The 16,688-nt window shown below is 41.6% G+C and overlaps 1 protein-coding gene across 2 annotated transcripts in view; it reads left to right on the top strand.

Moving 5' to 3' along the window:
- Window positions 1-16,688, top strand: part of mipol1 (mirror-image polydactyly 1) — a 300,186-nt gene that overhangs the window by 142,562 nt on the left and 140,936 nt on the right. For both annotated transcript variants that reach the window (XM_039741608.1, XM_039741609.1), the window contains one exon: window positions 8,191-8,320. In XM_039741608.1, coding sequence (XP_039597542.1) covers window positions 8,191-8,320 — 130 coding nt within the window. The remainder of the gene's footprint in view (window positions 1-8,190; window positions 8,321-16,688) is intronic.

Genomic DNA, 16,688 nt, shown 5'->3' with positions numbered 1-16,688 from the left:
AAAGTTATTGTCTGTGATACCTGTATTGTTATCACTCTTTAATTTAATATTGTTCTTTATCAGTATGCTGCTGCTGGAGTATGAGAATTTCATTCTCAACAGAAGTCCATCCATTTTCTAACCGTTGTATGCCTCCAGAATCACACATATAGCACTGTGGAATGTGGGAGGAAATAATAACAATAATAATAATAATAATAATGATTCTTTACATTTAAATAGTGCTTTTCTCACTATTCCAAGCACTTCAAAGAATGGGGAGCCATTCTGACCACCACCAATGTGTAGTATCCACCTGGATGATATGACGGCAGCCATTTTTTGTGTCGGTACGCTCACCACACATGAGCTGTATGGTGGTAAGAGAGAGAGACAATTAGAGACGGGCGATGATTAGGGGGCCAGAGTGACAAGGTCATGGTTTGCAGTTTACCCTGGACATCGGGATACACCCTACTCATTACGAAGAATGCCCATGGATCTTTTATGACCACAGAGAGTCAGGACTTCGGTTTGACATGTTATCTGATGCACGGTGCCATTTTTTAAAGCAGTGTCCCCATCATTGCACTCTGGGATATTGGGATCCATTTTTTCCGCATTAGCTGTTAGGTGGTGAAGTGGCGAGAAAAGGGATGATATGGGGGCAAAATGACTAGGCTGAGGACAGCAATTCAGCCAGGACATTGAGATACATGCTGCTCTTTACGAAGAATGCCCAGAGATTCTTTATGACCACACAGAGTCAGGAACTCAGTTTGACATCTCATCTGAAAGGACGGCACCATTTTTACAGTACAGTGTCTATATCACTCCACTGGGGCATTGGGTTCCACATTCACACCACAGGGTAAGCGCCCCCTGCTGGCCTAGCTAACTCCTCTTCCAGCAGCAACCCAGAATTTTCCCAGGTGGTTTCCCATCCAAGTACTGGCCTGGCTTAGCTTCAGGTGGATGACCTCTTCTGAAGGGCTGGTGGTATCTGGCAAGTACAACTACACCAACATGTATTTATTTCTATAGCACATTTTATACAAGCAGTGTAGCTCAAAGTGCTTTAGCAAGTAAATAGTGAGACGAGGTGCATCTGAAGTGGCTGTTTGACTTGTGAGCAGTAGCAATGAAATGAGCTGCTCCATTTCTTAATACCCAAGTTAAATTTATTTAGCGTTTTGATCCTACAGACCTCAAAGCACATCTGTCTTAATGACACGGCATGTACTGCATTAACAGAAAGACAATGCAATTAGAGCAATACAGGCGCCATGGTGAACACAAATGCTAAATCAGCGTCAGTTGTTAGGTTTTTATTTCATATTCATGGGTATTCTCCCTAACATGTTAGGAACGTAACCTAAGCACATACAGTATTCCACATAGTTGAATGGCACCTTGGCGAATGTAGTGCAGCCTGTCAGTTACAATTCAATGACTACAAGTAACATCAGTCTATTCATTTAATGTTTGTGGATTTGAGCTTATACTAGACGATGACAAAAACCGATCACTCGTTTAAGATGATCTGAAAACAGAACAAGCAGAGTTCTAAAGTAAAAACTGACAAGTCTGATTTCACACAGGAACAGTTGTGGACAATTAAAGCGCCAGGAGATGGTGACATCTGAAATTGGAATCAGTCTGAGGCATCCATTTAAATATTAATCGTTAGTAAATTTATTTTACCAGCTAGTGATGCAAATTTAAACCTTACAGTAGCAAAATGTTACAAACTTAGTAGAGGGATTCGAAAAGTACGTTGTTACAAAAACGTCTCTAAAGAGTTTTGTTTAAATGAAAAGATTCTGAATTATCTTGGAATTCGGTAATTCTACAGTACAGACATAATAATGTTTGATTTTTTTTATTTTTAGTACTGCTTTTAAGTGAAATCTTTACAGTTACACAAGAGAAAATGTCAGAGATAAACCAGCTAGTCCATGTTAATATTCTTAAATTTAAATATCAAGGATCGGTGGTAGCCCATGATGGAAAAGCAGATGTAGAGATCAACCATGGAGTGCAGTGTGGATGCAATTGGAAGAAGATCTCAGGAATAGGAACAATTGGAAGAAGATCTCAGGAGTATTGTGTGACTGAAGAATTAAGGTGGAAGTTAAAGGGAAGATGGCGGTGAGGCCATTGAGGGGGTGTGGAGCTGAGACATGGGCAGTAAAAGGAGCACAGCAGGTGAAGACATTGGATGTGTCAGGAACGAGAATGCTGAGTTGGATGTGTGGGGTTGCAAAACATAAAAGGACAGAATAAGAAATGAGACAATTGGAGGTACAACAAAAGTGGGAGGGAAACCTAAGAAAGTACAGCATATGGACATGTGATGAGGAGAGACGATGAATATGGGGGCCAAAGAGTGATGGGAATGGAAGTACAAGGGAAGAGAAAGTGAGGAAGGCCAAAGCAGAGGGGGATGGATAAAAGTAAAGGAAGATCTGAAGGATGCGGGTCAGGAGGTGCAAGTCTGAGCTGTTTGGAGAAGGTTGATCAACCATTTCGATGACACACAGAAGTGGGGAAAACATGAAGAAGAATAAGCCATATGGTGATACCTCCTACCACACCCCCCGACCAAGATTATAACAATCAGACAATTTGCTGGAGTAATTTGTATGTCTGTCACAACTTATAATACAAGTCCTGAATTTGTAATTTGGTATTTATGAATGCCAGTACTGCTCCACCACCACCTAATCAAAGCACCATGATGGATTAAAAGCCGGACGTCCTCATGACTGTCATCATCAAGTCCTTCCACGAGAACCCTAAATACAAAGAGGACTGTTTCATTTATGTTAGGTAGAATGCCCAGAGGGGGCTGGGTGGTCTCGTGACCTCTGAACCCTTGCAGATTTTATTTTTTTCTCTCCAGCCGTCTGGAGTTTTTTTTTTTTGTTTTGTTTTTTCTGTCCACCCTGACCATCGGACCTTACTCTGATTCTATGTTAATTAGTGTTGTCTTATTTTAATTCTTACTTTGTCTTTTTTCTCTTTCTTCATCATGTAAAGCACTTTGAGCTAATTATTTGTATAAAAATGTGCTGTAGAAATAAATGTTGTTGTTGTTTACTTACATAATAACTCAGCAACTATTTGATTGATATACCACAATTTTAAATTTGCTGTGAGCAGCTGAAAGAAGAAGTATGTATTTATTTTATATTCTACTGGCTGTCCCCCCATGGCTCTGCCCACGTAGTAGTGAAACAGGACAAACTTTAAAAATCAATAAAAAAAATTTAAAAATGTAATTCTGGCCAAGTGGAAGGTATGTACGCTCCGACAACAAACGTTGTATCTGATCATGTATGGGGAGAAGAGCATGTGGCTGTGATATCTCTGCCAATCAGCAGCTACCCTCTAAAACACACGTAGCTCCGATCTCTCTCTCTCTCTCTCAAAAACGTCAAACGTTACTCCTTTATAGTCTCTGGATGATAATGTCTGTTGAACAAACAGGAATCGTTAGCTAAACGGCGACAAGGTGCGCTCCAACATGTGGTGAGGGGTAGAGCGACTCGAACAGAGGCTGGTGCGTAAGTGAGGAGGGCCCTGAGCCTGCTGTGTGTCTCTTGGATTCGCGCAAATAAATCGGTGCCGCAAGGGAACTATGATACTTGGCGCGATGAGAGAAGACGCAAAATCAACCAGAATGTTCAAGCAAATTAGAAAAAACCCCGATCTAAATACATAAAGTAGTTCTCTCGTGAAAAGCGGACAGACATACAGACAAATGTTATATTGTGTATATATATATATATATATATATATATATGTGTGTGTGTGTGTGTATATATATATATGTGTGTGTGTGTGTGTATATATATATATATACAGTATATATATATATATATATATATATATATATATTGTAAAAGAACACATCAACAAGCATAAAGGTGTGGGGTTTCCGGCCCCGTATACTGTAGAAATATCAAATATATATATATGAAAAATACATCCACAACGGTCAATGCGTGATTGAATCAGAGTCGACCGCCCAAAGATGGCGGAGGAGGAACATTTATGGAGGAGGGACCGGAAGAAGAGAGGTATGCTGGGTAGGAGCCGAGTTGAATGGTGGGATTGCTGACGTCACAGGTAGTATACTGAGGAAGGGCGGAAGTAGCGTAGTGCGGGTAGTGGTGCAGGCAGATTCATGGTGGCGGTGTGTCTTTCTGTGGGAAACAAAGAGAGAAAGGTTAGTACCCGCCACTCCCTCCTGGCATATGATTTCTTGATATCATTTGGGTCCGTCCGTGGCCCCCTACCGACGCGTGACAATATATATATATATATATATATATATATATATATATATATATATATATATATATAAAATATATGTGGGTGGCACGGTAGCGCAGTGGTAGCGCTGCTGCCTCACAGTTATGAAATCCGGGTTCGCTTCCCGGGTCCTCTCTGTGTGGAGTTTGCATGTTCTCCCCGTGTCTGCGTGGGTTTCCTCCCACAGTCCAAAGACATGCAGGTTAGGTGGATTGACGATTCTAAATTGTCCGTAGTGTGTGCTTGGTGTGTGAGTGTGGGTGTGTGTGTCCTGTGGTGGGTTGGCGCCCTGCCTGGGATTGGTTCCTGCCTTGCGCCCTGTGATGGCTGGGATTGGCTCCAGCAGACCCGCGTGACCCTGTGTTCGGATTCAACGGGTTGGAAAATGGATGGATGGATATATATATATACTGTGTGTATGTATATATATATATATGTGTGTATGTATGTATGTGTGTGTATATATATGTATGTATGTATTTTGACACTTGTAGGGGTGCGTGCCAGCCACCCAACCTGACACAGACAGACACGAGGCACTCATGCTTTTCTTTTCTTCTCAGCACAGCACCTTATTCAGTGCACAAATCACCAAAATAGCTCAGTCCCTTCTTTATTCTTTCCTTTTCTCTCTCTCTCTCTCTCGTCTCTACTCCTTTCTTCACAAGCTCAGTCAGGCTCACAGAATGGAGTGATGCGGCCCCTTTTACATCGTACCCGGATGTGCCTCAGGTGCTCCTTGATGATCTTCCTGTTGCATGGGTACCGATAGGCACTCCAGGTGCGTCCATTTTCTCTTACGGCAGCACTCCCTGGTGTGGCGGAAGTGCTAGTCCAAAGCTTTGGAATCGTCCATGCACCCTTTTGTGTCCCATGGGAGGTATTGCCTCTCTTTCGTTCTTGTCATCCTCCAGGCGTCCCAGCTGGGCAAGAGCCCCAGCCGTCCGTCACAATATATAGATTGCAGATAAAGGCACAGTATTGCTTACTTGAATGCTTTTAATGAAAAGGCCAATGAAGTGAATTTCTGGTATCGAACAGGCACAGAGTATCATGAAATGACATTGGCATTGGTGCTGAATACAGAAACCCTGGTGTTGTGGTATCCCTAGTGTGGACGTGGCCTTAGTTTTAGACAGGGACGCTGTTGTCTGAAGGCCGCTGCCATCACAGTCATGTCACGTATGTAGTATAATGCTGATTGACTCCACACTACTTGTCATCTGCCATGTTGGTGAGGCTGCAGTTTGTTTTTTTTTGTTGCCAATTGTTTTATCTTTCATGCATAAATGATATTCCAGACACTGGTACTTGTTATCTTTGTTTTGTGAGACTCTTTAGTTTCTCTCTTTTGGTTTCCTTACTTATGTGTATTAGTGTATGTTGTTAAGGTATTGTCACTTAATTGTCTTTGCAGCGGACACCCAAGTGAATTTCTTGGCATTTTTGACGCCTGCCTTCCTCTGTAATTTGGCACGCTGGTTTATATTTACATTTGGACCTGCTAGAAAACAGCTTTGTGAACAAAAGCAAGAGGAGTCGTAGCCCATGTATCGTGTTTGATAAGCATGTTTAAGAACAGAGATATCCCAATAAGATGGTAAACATAGCAATTTGTTTTACTTATAAAATGAGTATGTCTCTCATTCAGCTTACACACCAACTAATCATATTTGTTAATGTAATTTAACTGCTCTGAACCTTTGCTGAGCAAATATTGAAATTTGTACGAGGCAAAAAAAAAAGAATGTTTCTAATGATTGATTTTTTTTTTTTTGGTGGTATAAAAGCTTCTGGCTAATTAAAATAAAACACAAGACATATATACGAAATGCAATTAGCCGCCCATTGTACATGTAATAAAAGTACGGCTCGTGTATTTGCCTTCCTCATTTTAATATGATTTGCATTAGTGCTGGGGGTGTTTAATGAGCAAATTCCAACTAAAGTGTGATATTGATTTTCTTTCTGAACTTTGTAATGGCTTACTGCCGTCTCCAGACTCGCTGTTTATCATGAAGCTGTCTTCCTGAAGGAAGTGCAACTGGCCTTTCACATAAAACAAGCTCATCAGGGCACATAATAACCTAACGAAACGGGCCGAGGGGACACCTAACGTCAGACACCCTCCTGGAGTCAGTTGGTGCGTACGGCAGAGAGCCGTAGAGTTGGCTGCGTGCGAAACAGTAAGTAACTGAAGAGGTCTGCATTCACCTTCAGTATGAAGGAAAGCAGCCTGGAATTCTCATCGAGAGCCATTCCTCTGCAACTGGCATAAGCCTTAACAGCCTGGCGGTGAAAACCATTCAGACGCGGGTTATTGTGGTTAATGTTTGCACAGTTTGCATGTTAGGCGTGAAAATTGATTGAGCTGTCTTTTAGCGTACTGCACTTTAACAACACCTTTCCTTTTTGTTTTTCAGAAGCATTTCTCGAATAAAATATAACAGATAAAAATATACAAACTGAAATGTCTCCACAAGGACAAATCCCCCTAAGTGGGAAAAATAAGCACATTGTAGTCGCGGGTGCATAAGGCAGGATCAAGCACTAAGGTCAAACGCGTGCTGAAAGAAATCTCTCCAAAAGTTGGTTTTTAAATATTTAGTGAAAATTCAAAGCAAACAGTCCACACAAGAATGAAGAAAAAGGGTTACACACGTAGAATAAAAGATAAAAAATTACAAAAACTTTCTCTTCTCTAAACTTATATTTTCTTGTCAAACTTTAGTTGTTTCTATACTTAAAGATGCTTTGCTTCTTCTTCAGTACTCTTTAAACGTACGGAGCTAGACGCTCAATAGAGCATGTTGTCTTTCATGTTACTTGACACATAAGGCCCGGTTTATAACCGTGTGCCCTCAACGCCTTACACAGGGCAGGGGCGGCTCTAGGCTCGTGGTAGACCTGGGCAGAGAAAGAATCGGTGGCCCCTTTGCCCACCAAGGTCAATATGGTATCTTATGCACGTCAGATGGCCACGTCCGTTGCGGACACTGCATAGCCGTCTCGTGCTCATGACACAAGCGTTTAACTTATGATAAAGTTCAGGATTGCTCCTTCCTGTGACGCAATGAAAGCCTCCTGAGCCGCCTTTCTCTTTTGTTTCGAATAACCAGATTCGTGTACAATCCCCGCCAACACAGGGCGCAAGGCAGGAAACAAACCCCGGGCAGGGCGCCAGCCCACCACAGGGCGCACACACACACCCGCACACCAAGCACACACACTAGGGACAATTTAGGATGGCCAATCCACCTAACCTGCATGTCTTTGGACTGTGGGAGGAACCCCACGCAGACATGGGAAGAACATGCAAACTCCACGCAGGGAGGACCCGGGAAGCTAACCCAGGTCTACACTAAATTCAAGTCAATTTCCTGTTTTTTCAATCAATCAGATGTAATTTTGAAGCTTTTTATCATAATCACCAAAAATTATTTTTATAAAACAAAATATTCGAGGGGAAAAAAAATGTATGTTTGCCAGCATCATTTTTCCTCTGATGTTACCTGACCCACCTGTTGTTTGGGCTTCTCTTAGGTGCGTTCAGAAGCCGAGAGATCAGAAAGAAACGCGCATAGGTAGACACTCAGAAATGGAAGGTGGTACGAGGTTCTAAACTCTAATTCAGTAAAGTTTTGACAATGTGACTTCGGTCCTTATCTGCTCTATCAAATTTTTGGGAGCAGATTTGTGATTTTTATTTTTTCTTTAGACAATTGTTGCATTTACTGTAGCTGGTGTAGCCGGCCTGGACTGTGCTTTATCTTCACTGCTTGTTTATATCCGCAGTATTTACCAGTGAAGTTGTGTAAGTTGTTGCAGGTTATGTTGCTACGTACAGGAGGCAGGTTTTCCAGAATAATGTGTGCTTTTCTTGTTTTACAGCCCTTGTGGAGGAGATTTACCAGGCCCAGAGGGAGCGGGACCAGGCCATGATGGCTCGACTGAGGCTGGCAAATGAAGAAAGAGATGAAGCCCTTTTGCGAGCCAAGCGACTGGAACAGGCTATAATGGAGTAAGCATGGCATTGTTAAACTCCATTTCTTATGCCTCTCACTAGCATTGCTTGTTGGTTTTGGGGAAAATAGGGATCTTGACCGTTCTCAAAAGAAATTCCATTTGTCTGTCTAGAAGAAAATCTCCAGTGCTGCAGCATTTGCTTAGGCGGTGGGCACTGTGTTCGTTTGCCATCACTTAGGAGACTGCATTGTTCTTCAGGCAAGGGACAAGGTGAATGAATGGAATTGGGGTGAAGAAAAGAGAATCCAATATCGACTGTTTTGGGAATAAATCAGAGGGGTGTGACATTTCATAAAGGAGTTGGTGCGCACAGACTACAAGGTTGTCAGTCAAGACTTGCACTGTATAGGAAATCAATCAAGACCTTGAGCCCACTAGATATTTACCACCCTGTCTGAACTCGGGCTAATTAATGTGATTTTTGGGGGGCTCTTAAGAAGCTGGACCTTTTAAAATGAAAGCTGCATTGTCTGCAGTGAAAGGGTACTAGGCAGTGTTTGCTGTCGCAGTTTAGAAGTAATTAAATTTTTACTTAAGGGAATACAACTTTCTTTAGAAAAAAAGAAAAAATCTATATTCCAATAAGCCTCAGATGCTGTGGAATGAAGGGCTCTTAAGAAAAACTTTGAGTTTACAAAATCATCTTTTATTATCTTTTTGATTTCTCACAGACTTTTTCCCGGATATTTTATTTTTAAATATGAACAATCCTGAGCTAGAAAATAAGTGGATGTATCGTTCTTTTTTCCAGAGGCTTTTCTGAAATGAGAATGAGTGTAGAAACATAACAAGCAGACGTCTCGTCAAGGTTTTGAAACTCCATAAAGGTTCTATTGTCATGCAGACCTTCTAAAAACATTTTTATTTATGTGGCCACCTGTCCCTGATCTTGACAGTGGACTCGGTTTAGTCTTATCCAGGCATTAATTATTAAGGCGAGTGCCTAAAGTGAGGGCTAATAACAGTAGTGAGCACAGCAGACAACTGGGACAAGATGGCTGCTTATAATAACTGGAGAAGAGACCAGTACATTTGGACATGTGACAGTCATAGATGAGATCTTTAAGAGATTAAGCCCTTAATGCACAGAGTCCCATTAATTTCTCAAAAGTACTGATACCCCATGTCGTAATTCGCCTCTGACTGCAGGTGTGCTGCTTGTAGTCGGGACCGTAGTTGGAAAAAACAAAAAAACAATTCGGAGATGCCACGATGTTAAAATTAAAGAAGGTACCGTTTAGTATATCCAATCCTCTTTCAGCACTCTTAGGGTGCAAACATATATATATGTGTATATATATACATACGAGGTGTGATCAAGAAATGGTGATTGCTGCTGACAAGCGTCATCCAATGGAAAGGCTTGGATCTTCAATATGGGAAGCGGCACGTCGAACCTTAGTAACAGTGGGTGACAAGTTTCAAGTTATTTGGTGCAGCCAGTCGGCTGAAAGAAGGTGTGTTTTAAAGTGTGACGTAAATCATGGATCGCGATCGACGCATTTACGTGAAATTTTGACAATGCTTTGTGTCACACATTGCTTCTGGTACGGTGATTTCTCTCAAATAAAAACATTAGGGTGTGTCCTCGGCCACCTTAGTCAACCGATCTGGCTCTGTGCGACTTTTGGCTCCTCCCCAAAGTCAAAATGAACATGAAAGGTAAACGTTTCGATTCGATTATGACAGCACACTCACGGAAGAGGACTTCCAGCACTGCTTCAGAAAGTGGCGAGAACGGTAGGATAAGTGTGTTCAAAGCGAGGGGGAGTATTTTGAGGGGGGTTCATGGCAATTTGTTTTTTACTGTAATATTTTCTTTCAAATGAAAAATTCACCATATTTTTTGATCACACCTCGTACAGTGTCAAGAAAGTGGAAAAATAAGGCTGCACAAAAATATCAAGGCTACCCTTCAAAAAAAAAAAATAGGGTTTAGCCGCCTTAACTATTTACATGGGGGGGGGGAAACAAATATGGCTCTGCAACAGCCTTCCTTCTAAGAAAAACAAATAAGACTCCCTCAAATTAAACAAAGCAAGGGTCAACACCATCCATCCATCCATTATCCAATCCGCTATATCCTACTTACAGGGTCACGGGGTCTGCTGGAGCCAATCCCAGCCAACAAGGCAGGAAACAAACCCTAGGCAGGGCGCCAGTCCTCTGCAGGGTGCGCACACACACACACACCAAGCACTCACTAGGGACAATTTAGGATCGCCAGTGCACCTAACCTGCATGTCATTGGACTGTGGGAGGAAACCCACGCAGACACGGGGAGAACATGCAAACTCCACGCAGAGAGGGCCCAGGAACCGAACAGCGCTCCCCACCGCACCACCGGGTCAACACCAGCTTACCGTTTTTTTTTTTTTTAAAATACACCCAGAATATGCCAGCCACTGAGCCGCACAGTCTCTGTCACCACTGTGCTCTCGTTTTTTTTTCCCCCAACACTCTCTTTCTAACTACTCTGGAGTGCGGTCCATTCTACTACTGTCTTCATTGACAGAAAGCTATCCCAGCTAGTGGTTCGCTTCAATAGGGCATCACCATTCTTATCCTTAAGAGCAGGGATATAACAGCATTCTCTAAATCACGACAAAAACTAAACCAAAACTGATGGTAACACACTTAACAGTTTTCTACCAACCCTCAAGCCACAAAACACCAATGATATACCAAACCTTTCCTATCAAAAATAAGCCTGACACCAACTGCACCCCCTAATACTTGGATCTTCTGCATACCCACGTGAAGTCGCATTCGTACAGGCAGCACGCCACGTTTAACACTGATGAAGGCTCCCCACGCAAAACAACCTGCCGGTGAGCAGATTGAAAAAGGTAAAACGACCGTGGTGGTCATGAAGCCCTCTGTGACGGTACATTTAATGACCGTCACCTTTGAACAACTGCTATATGTAACGTTAAACAGGTAAATTCGTGTCTTACAAAGCATACACTGGCTTCTCCTACAGCCTCGCCCACGACATAGTGAGACTCATTATTCCTGTTTCCATGAGAGTCACGGTCTCACACCCAAATGCAGCAAAGCACAATGCTTGAGCACCTGCCAGTGTGTCTGCTATTTCTTTTGCCTTTTGTCAGCCATTAAAATTATACTTTTATGAAGTGCTAGCCATGGCACAGGTTGAAGACAGGTAAGAGAATAATTTTTAAAAATTTGTTGTCTCTTGCCCTACGTGCACCTTTAGCGCCTTCCCTTGGTATCCACATGTGCATGAACCTCTCTTGACAAGTGGATCCTCTCATAGAGCGCGTTCCCTTAAAGCCTCCTTCTCAGGCTCGGCACCTTTCTCACCTCCCGTTCCGGTTTTATACTTGCCGTCTTTGAAGGCGACTCTTCTCAGCGCGTATCACACTCGCACTTCCTCTTTCTTTGTGTCACCAAAGCCAAACTGGCCAATCAGATTGCTCTGAAGGACTGGACACCCAGACCTTAATGTTTTACAATATTGTAGATAGCATCACCCCAAAGCAAGTGTCTCGTACAGTATTTGTGGCCTAGTCCCTAACATACAGTAAATATCTGCGGCAGTAAGGATACCATGGTTTGCGTCTCAGGTGGGTCCTCCCTGCGTGGAGTTCACAAGTTCTTCCCGTGTTTGCGTGGGCTCCTTCTGGGTGCGCCAGTTTCCTCCCACTGTCCAAAGATATGCAGGTTTGGCTGATTGGTGATGCTAAATTACCCCTAGTGTGTGTTTTGGGATGTGTGTTTAAGTTCATCCTGCAATGGACTGGCACTCCGTCCAGGGTTTGTTCCTGCCTTGCACCCTATGCTTGCTGGGATAGCCTCTGGAGCCCCCTGTGACCCTGTTCAGGACTTCTCTATATAGTAAATGTCTGTGTTCCAATATATCCTTCTTTAGGCTGCCTAAGGTTAGACCATAGTTAACGTAGAAGTTAATGCGAGGGACATTCAAAAAGTTTCTGCACTTTTTTTTTAACTCTATTTATTAAGAATTTCAAACACAAATGACATCATTTTTCTACATAGTCACACTCCTTTGTGATTGCAGTTTGCCCAGCGTTGTACCAACCAATGCCATCAGCAAAAGATGTTTTTGGTTGAGCAAATAGTGACTGATACACCACTGCTTTCACATCATCATCACGTGGCTGTAGCTGAACGTCCTTCATTCCACAGCATCCGTCACACTACAGGGTGTCCCTAAAGTCTGGACACATAGGCAAAATGCATATTCTCAATAAAAAATATGAACTACATTTTATGTCATTTAAATATTAATTTATAACCATGTAATTTCCACAATTTGTGATGCAAAGTTCGATGTGCTTTGCGGGATTCACGTAAACCCGATTCTCCAACTCTGCCTGTTTCTTTAAACTTTCCAACCACCTTCACCACGGCGGAAAAGCCAGCTGGGGTCCTTCTTGGATGACGTGCATTCAAATCAGCTGCTATCGTTCGATATGACCATCCTTCACGTCCACTGAGAAGTATCAGTTCAATTCTTTTTTTCGACAAGCTCATATTTAATCAGTGGGGCAAAAATATAGTTAGTTTTATATATATAGTGCTATTTCCTATGTGTTCAGACCTTAGGGATACCCTGTAGTACGGCCATTTCCGAACATTTCAATGCACACCTAGACGACTCTACGAGAGAGAACTTTATCCCCATACTGAGCACACATGAGGAGATGAATTTGTGCTCCTGGCACACCTACCCACAAAAAGCATATGACAGAACGCCGTTCCCCTTTGGTGCAATTTCAAAGTTTTGCAGCCCCTCTTCACCACAGGGTGACAACTCTGATACTAAACAGCAAGGGCAACTGGGTTGCCAGACAGAACTAGTCACATGACACCACTGGACACAACCAATTACTACTCGTCCCGCCTTCACCTCTTCTAACGAAAATCTAGATGTGCAGAAACTTTTTGAATGTCCCTCGTGGAAACCAAGAAGTGCCTGTGTCTCGTTGCTGTATATACAGTGATCCATTTTTCTGCTTTGATTTTATTTATTTGCAACATTTTCAAGAATGTCTTCTTCAGGTAGACACCACCTTTACATCTTTCTTAGACTTTTTATTTAACCTGATCACCTGAACAAGAAAACTGGGACCATACTGGGACTCAAGAACAGGATTAACTTCAGTTGTGACAGCAGAGCTATACTTAGAAAAAGGAAATGCTCACATAATAGAGAAACCACTTTTATTTTCTTTCAAGCAACAACAACAACAACAACATTTATTTATATAGCACATTTTCATACAAACAGTAGCTCAAAGTGCTTTACATATTAAAGAATAGAAAAATGAAAGACATAATTATAAAAAATAAATCAACATTAACATCGAATAAGAGTAAGGTTCAATGGCCAGGGGGGACAGAAAAAACAAAAAAACTCCAGACGGCTGGAGAAAAAATAAAATCTGTAGGGATTCCAGACCATGATACCGCCCAGTCCCCTCTGGGCATTCTACCTAACATAAATGAAACAGTCCTCTTTGGATTTAGGGTTCTCACGGAAGGGCTTGATGATGATGATGGTCACGTAGACTTCTTCCTTTTAATCCGTCCATCATTGTTGGAGCATCATGAAGCTTTGAGTAGGTGGAGGTGGCGCAGGCCACCACCACAAAGAAACCGGAAAAAGAAACAGAAAAGAGAGTAGGGGTCAGTACCGATTTTAGAGCCACCATGAATAGTTGTTATGATGAATTGAACATACAGAGTATCAGGATTAAGTTAAATTACGATTAAAATGAAGTTATAAAAAGGCCATGTTAAAGTAATGTGTTTTCAGCAGTGTTTTAAAGTGCTCTACTGTATCAGCCTGGCGAATTCCTATTGGCAGGCTATTCCAGATTTTAGGTGCATAGCAGCAGAAGGCCGCCTCACCACTTCTTTTAAGTTTTGTTCTTGGAATTCTAAGGAGACACTCATTTGAGGATCTGAGGTTACGATTTGGAATATAAGGTGTCAGACATTCCGATATATAAGATGGGGCTAGATTATTTAAGGCTTTATAAACCATAAGCAGAATTTTAAAGTCAATTCTGAATGACACAGGTAACCAGTGTAGTGACATCAAAACTGGTGTGATGTGTTCTGATTTTCTTTTCCTAGTTAGGATTCTAGCAGCTGCATTCTGCACTAGTTGCAAACGATTTATATCTTTTTTGGGTAGTCCTGAGAGGAGTGCGTTACAGTAATCTAGTCGACTGAAAACAAACGCGTGAACTAATTTCTCAGCATCTTTCAGTGATAAAGAGGTCTAACTTTACTTATGTTTCTTAAGTGAAAAATGCTGTCCTAATGATCTGATTAATATGTGATTTAAAATTCAGATTACAGTCAACAATCACCCCTAAGCTTTTTACCTCCGTCTTGACTTTTAATCCTAATGTATCCAGTTTATTTCTAATAGCCTCATTGTATCCATTATTGCTGATCACTAAAATTTCTCTTTATTTAACTTGAGAAAATTACTATTCATCCATTCTGAGATACTAGTCAGACATTGTGTTAGTGAATCAATAGAATCGGGTCATCAGGTGCTATTGATAAGTACAGCTGTGTGTCATCAGCATAGCTGTGGTAGCTCACGTTGTGCCCTGAGAGAATCTGACCTAACGGAAGCATGTAGATTGAGAATAACAGCGGACCCAGGATAGAGCCTTGTGGAACACCGTATTGGATATCATGTGTCTTCGAGTTGTAATTCCAACTAACAAAATATTTTCTCCCTGTCAGGTAGGATTCAAACCAATTTAAGACACTGCCAGAGAGGCCCACCCATTGACTAAGGCGATTTCTAAGAATGTTGTGATCAATGGTGTCAAATGCAGCACTCAGATCTAAGAGGATGAGAACAGATAAATGGCCTCTGTCTGCATTCACCCGCAAGTCATTTACTACTTTAACGAGTGCAGTTTCTGTGCTGTGATTTGTTCTAAAACCTGACTGAAATTTATCAAGAATAGCATGTTTATTTAGGTGGTCATTTAACTGCATAATGACTGCCTTCTCTAGAACTTTACTTAAGAAGGGCAAGTTAGAGATGGGTCTAAAATTTTCAAGAGCCGAGGGGTCAAGATTATGTTTCTTAAGTAGGGGTTTAACTACAGCAGTCTTAAGACAGTCTGGGAAGACCCCAGTATCTAGTAACGAATTTACTATGTCAAGAACATTATCAATTAGCACGCCTGATACTTCTTTGAAAAACCTTGTTGGTATCGGGTCAAGGACGCAGGTGGAGGGTTTTAATTGAGAGATTATTTTTTGTAAATCAGGTAAATCTATCCTAGTGAAAGAGTTTAATTTGTTTATAACAGATATAAGCAGATTTCTCACGTGAATTTTAATAAAATAGAAAAGTAGAAAGGACACTTATCGTTAATAAAACCCTAATTGTCATTCAAAATGGAAAAAATTCCAGAGGTGTGTCATTACCAGTGTACGTACTTAGAGAAAGCTTTAGTGAGCCTAAGAGAAATAAATTCTTTATGACGGGTGGGATTATTTTTCCAAAGGATAGTATGAATGACTACTTAGCTTCCTCACTTGACTTATGATGCCAGATAAAAGAAAACAAAAACACTGAAAAATGATGAATCGACATACAGGTAAAATTCCGTTACAACAAAATTTTCACTACAACAAAGTATTTTTATGGTCCCGACATTTTCCCCATATGACACGAGTCTATGGAAATCTCGTTGCTACGAAATACATTCAGCAGATACTTTCATTACAATGAAGCGCCCAAAAGACCTTGAAATGCCTGAATGTATCATCCACAGGGCCGTGATTTCTGTGGTCGCAGCTCAGTTCTGCACAACGATCTCCACAATACCTCACAATATTATGAAGAAGAAGAAAAGGATGATTCAGCTTCTGATTGATAACTGTGCTGCCCACAACATGCTTCTGCATTTAGATAATGTTGGCGTTGAATTCCTCCCACCCAATTGCACAACAGTGCTTCAGCCATTGGATTTGGGCATCATTTGCATCCTGAAAGTGTATTATCGCAAGGAAATGCTGTGAACAATTCTCGTCAGCATAACTTGTAGACAGGAGGAGATGAAAATGAGCGCGAAAGAACCCCCAAAAATCAGCCCATCCTGTCATCCTGTCCTCTCTCCTTCTTTCTTATATGTGTTTTTAATTGCCAGTTTGATTGTTTTGCAGATTTGGGGTTGGGTTGTGATCGGAAATAGTCAGAATTTTTTCTTACTGTAGAAATTAGGGTTGCACGGTATACCAGCACTGGGAATGTACCAAAAAACACAGATTTTAAAACCGGTGTAGCACCAGCATTTCAGGATTTTTGATACTGGAAGTGAATGTCAGCATTT

This window comes from Polypterus senegalus, chromosome 18 (genome assembly GCF_016835505.1).
Source record: "Polypterus senegalus isolate Bchr_013 chromosome 18, ASM1683550v1, whole genome shotgun sequence".
Classification (NCBI taxonomy): domain Eukaryota; kingdom Metazoa; phylum Chordata; class Cladistia; order Polypteriformes; family Polypteridae; genus Polypterus; species Polypterus senegalus.
Note: the sequence above shows the minus strand (reverse complement) of the source record. Positions and strands in the feature narration are given on the sequence as shown.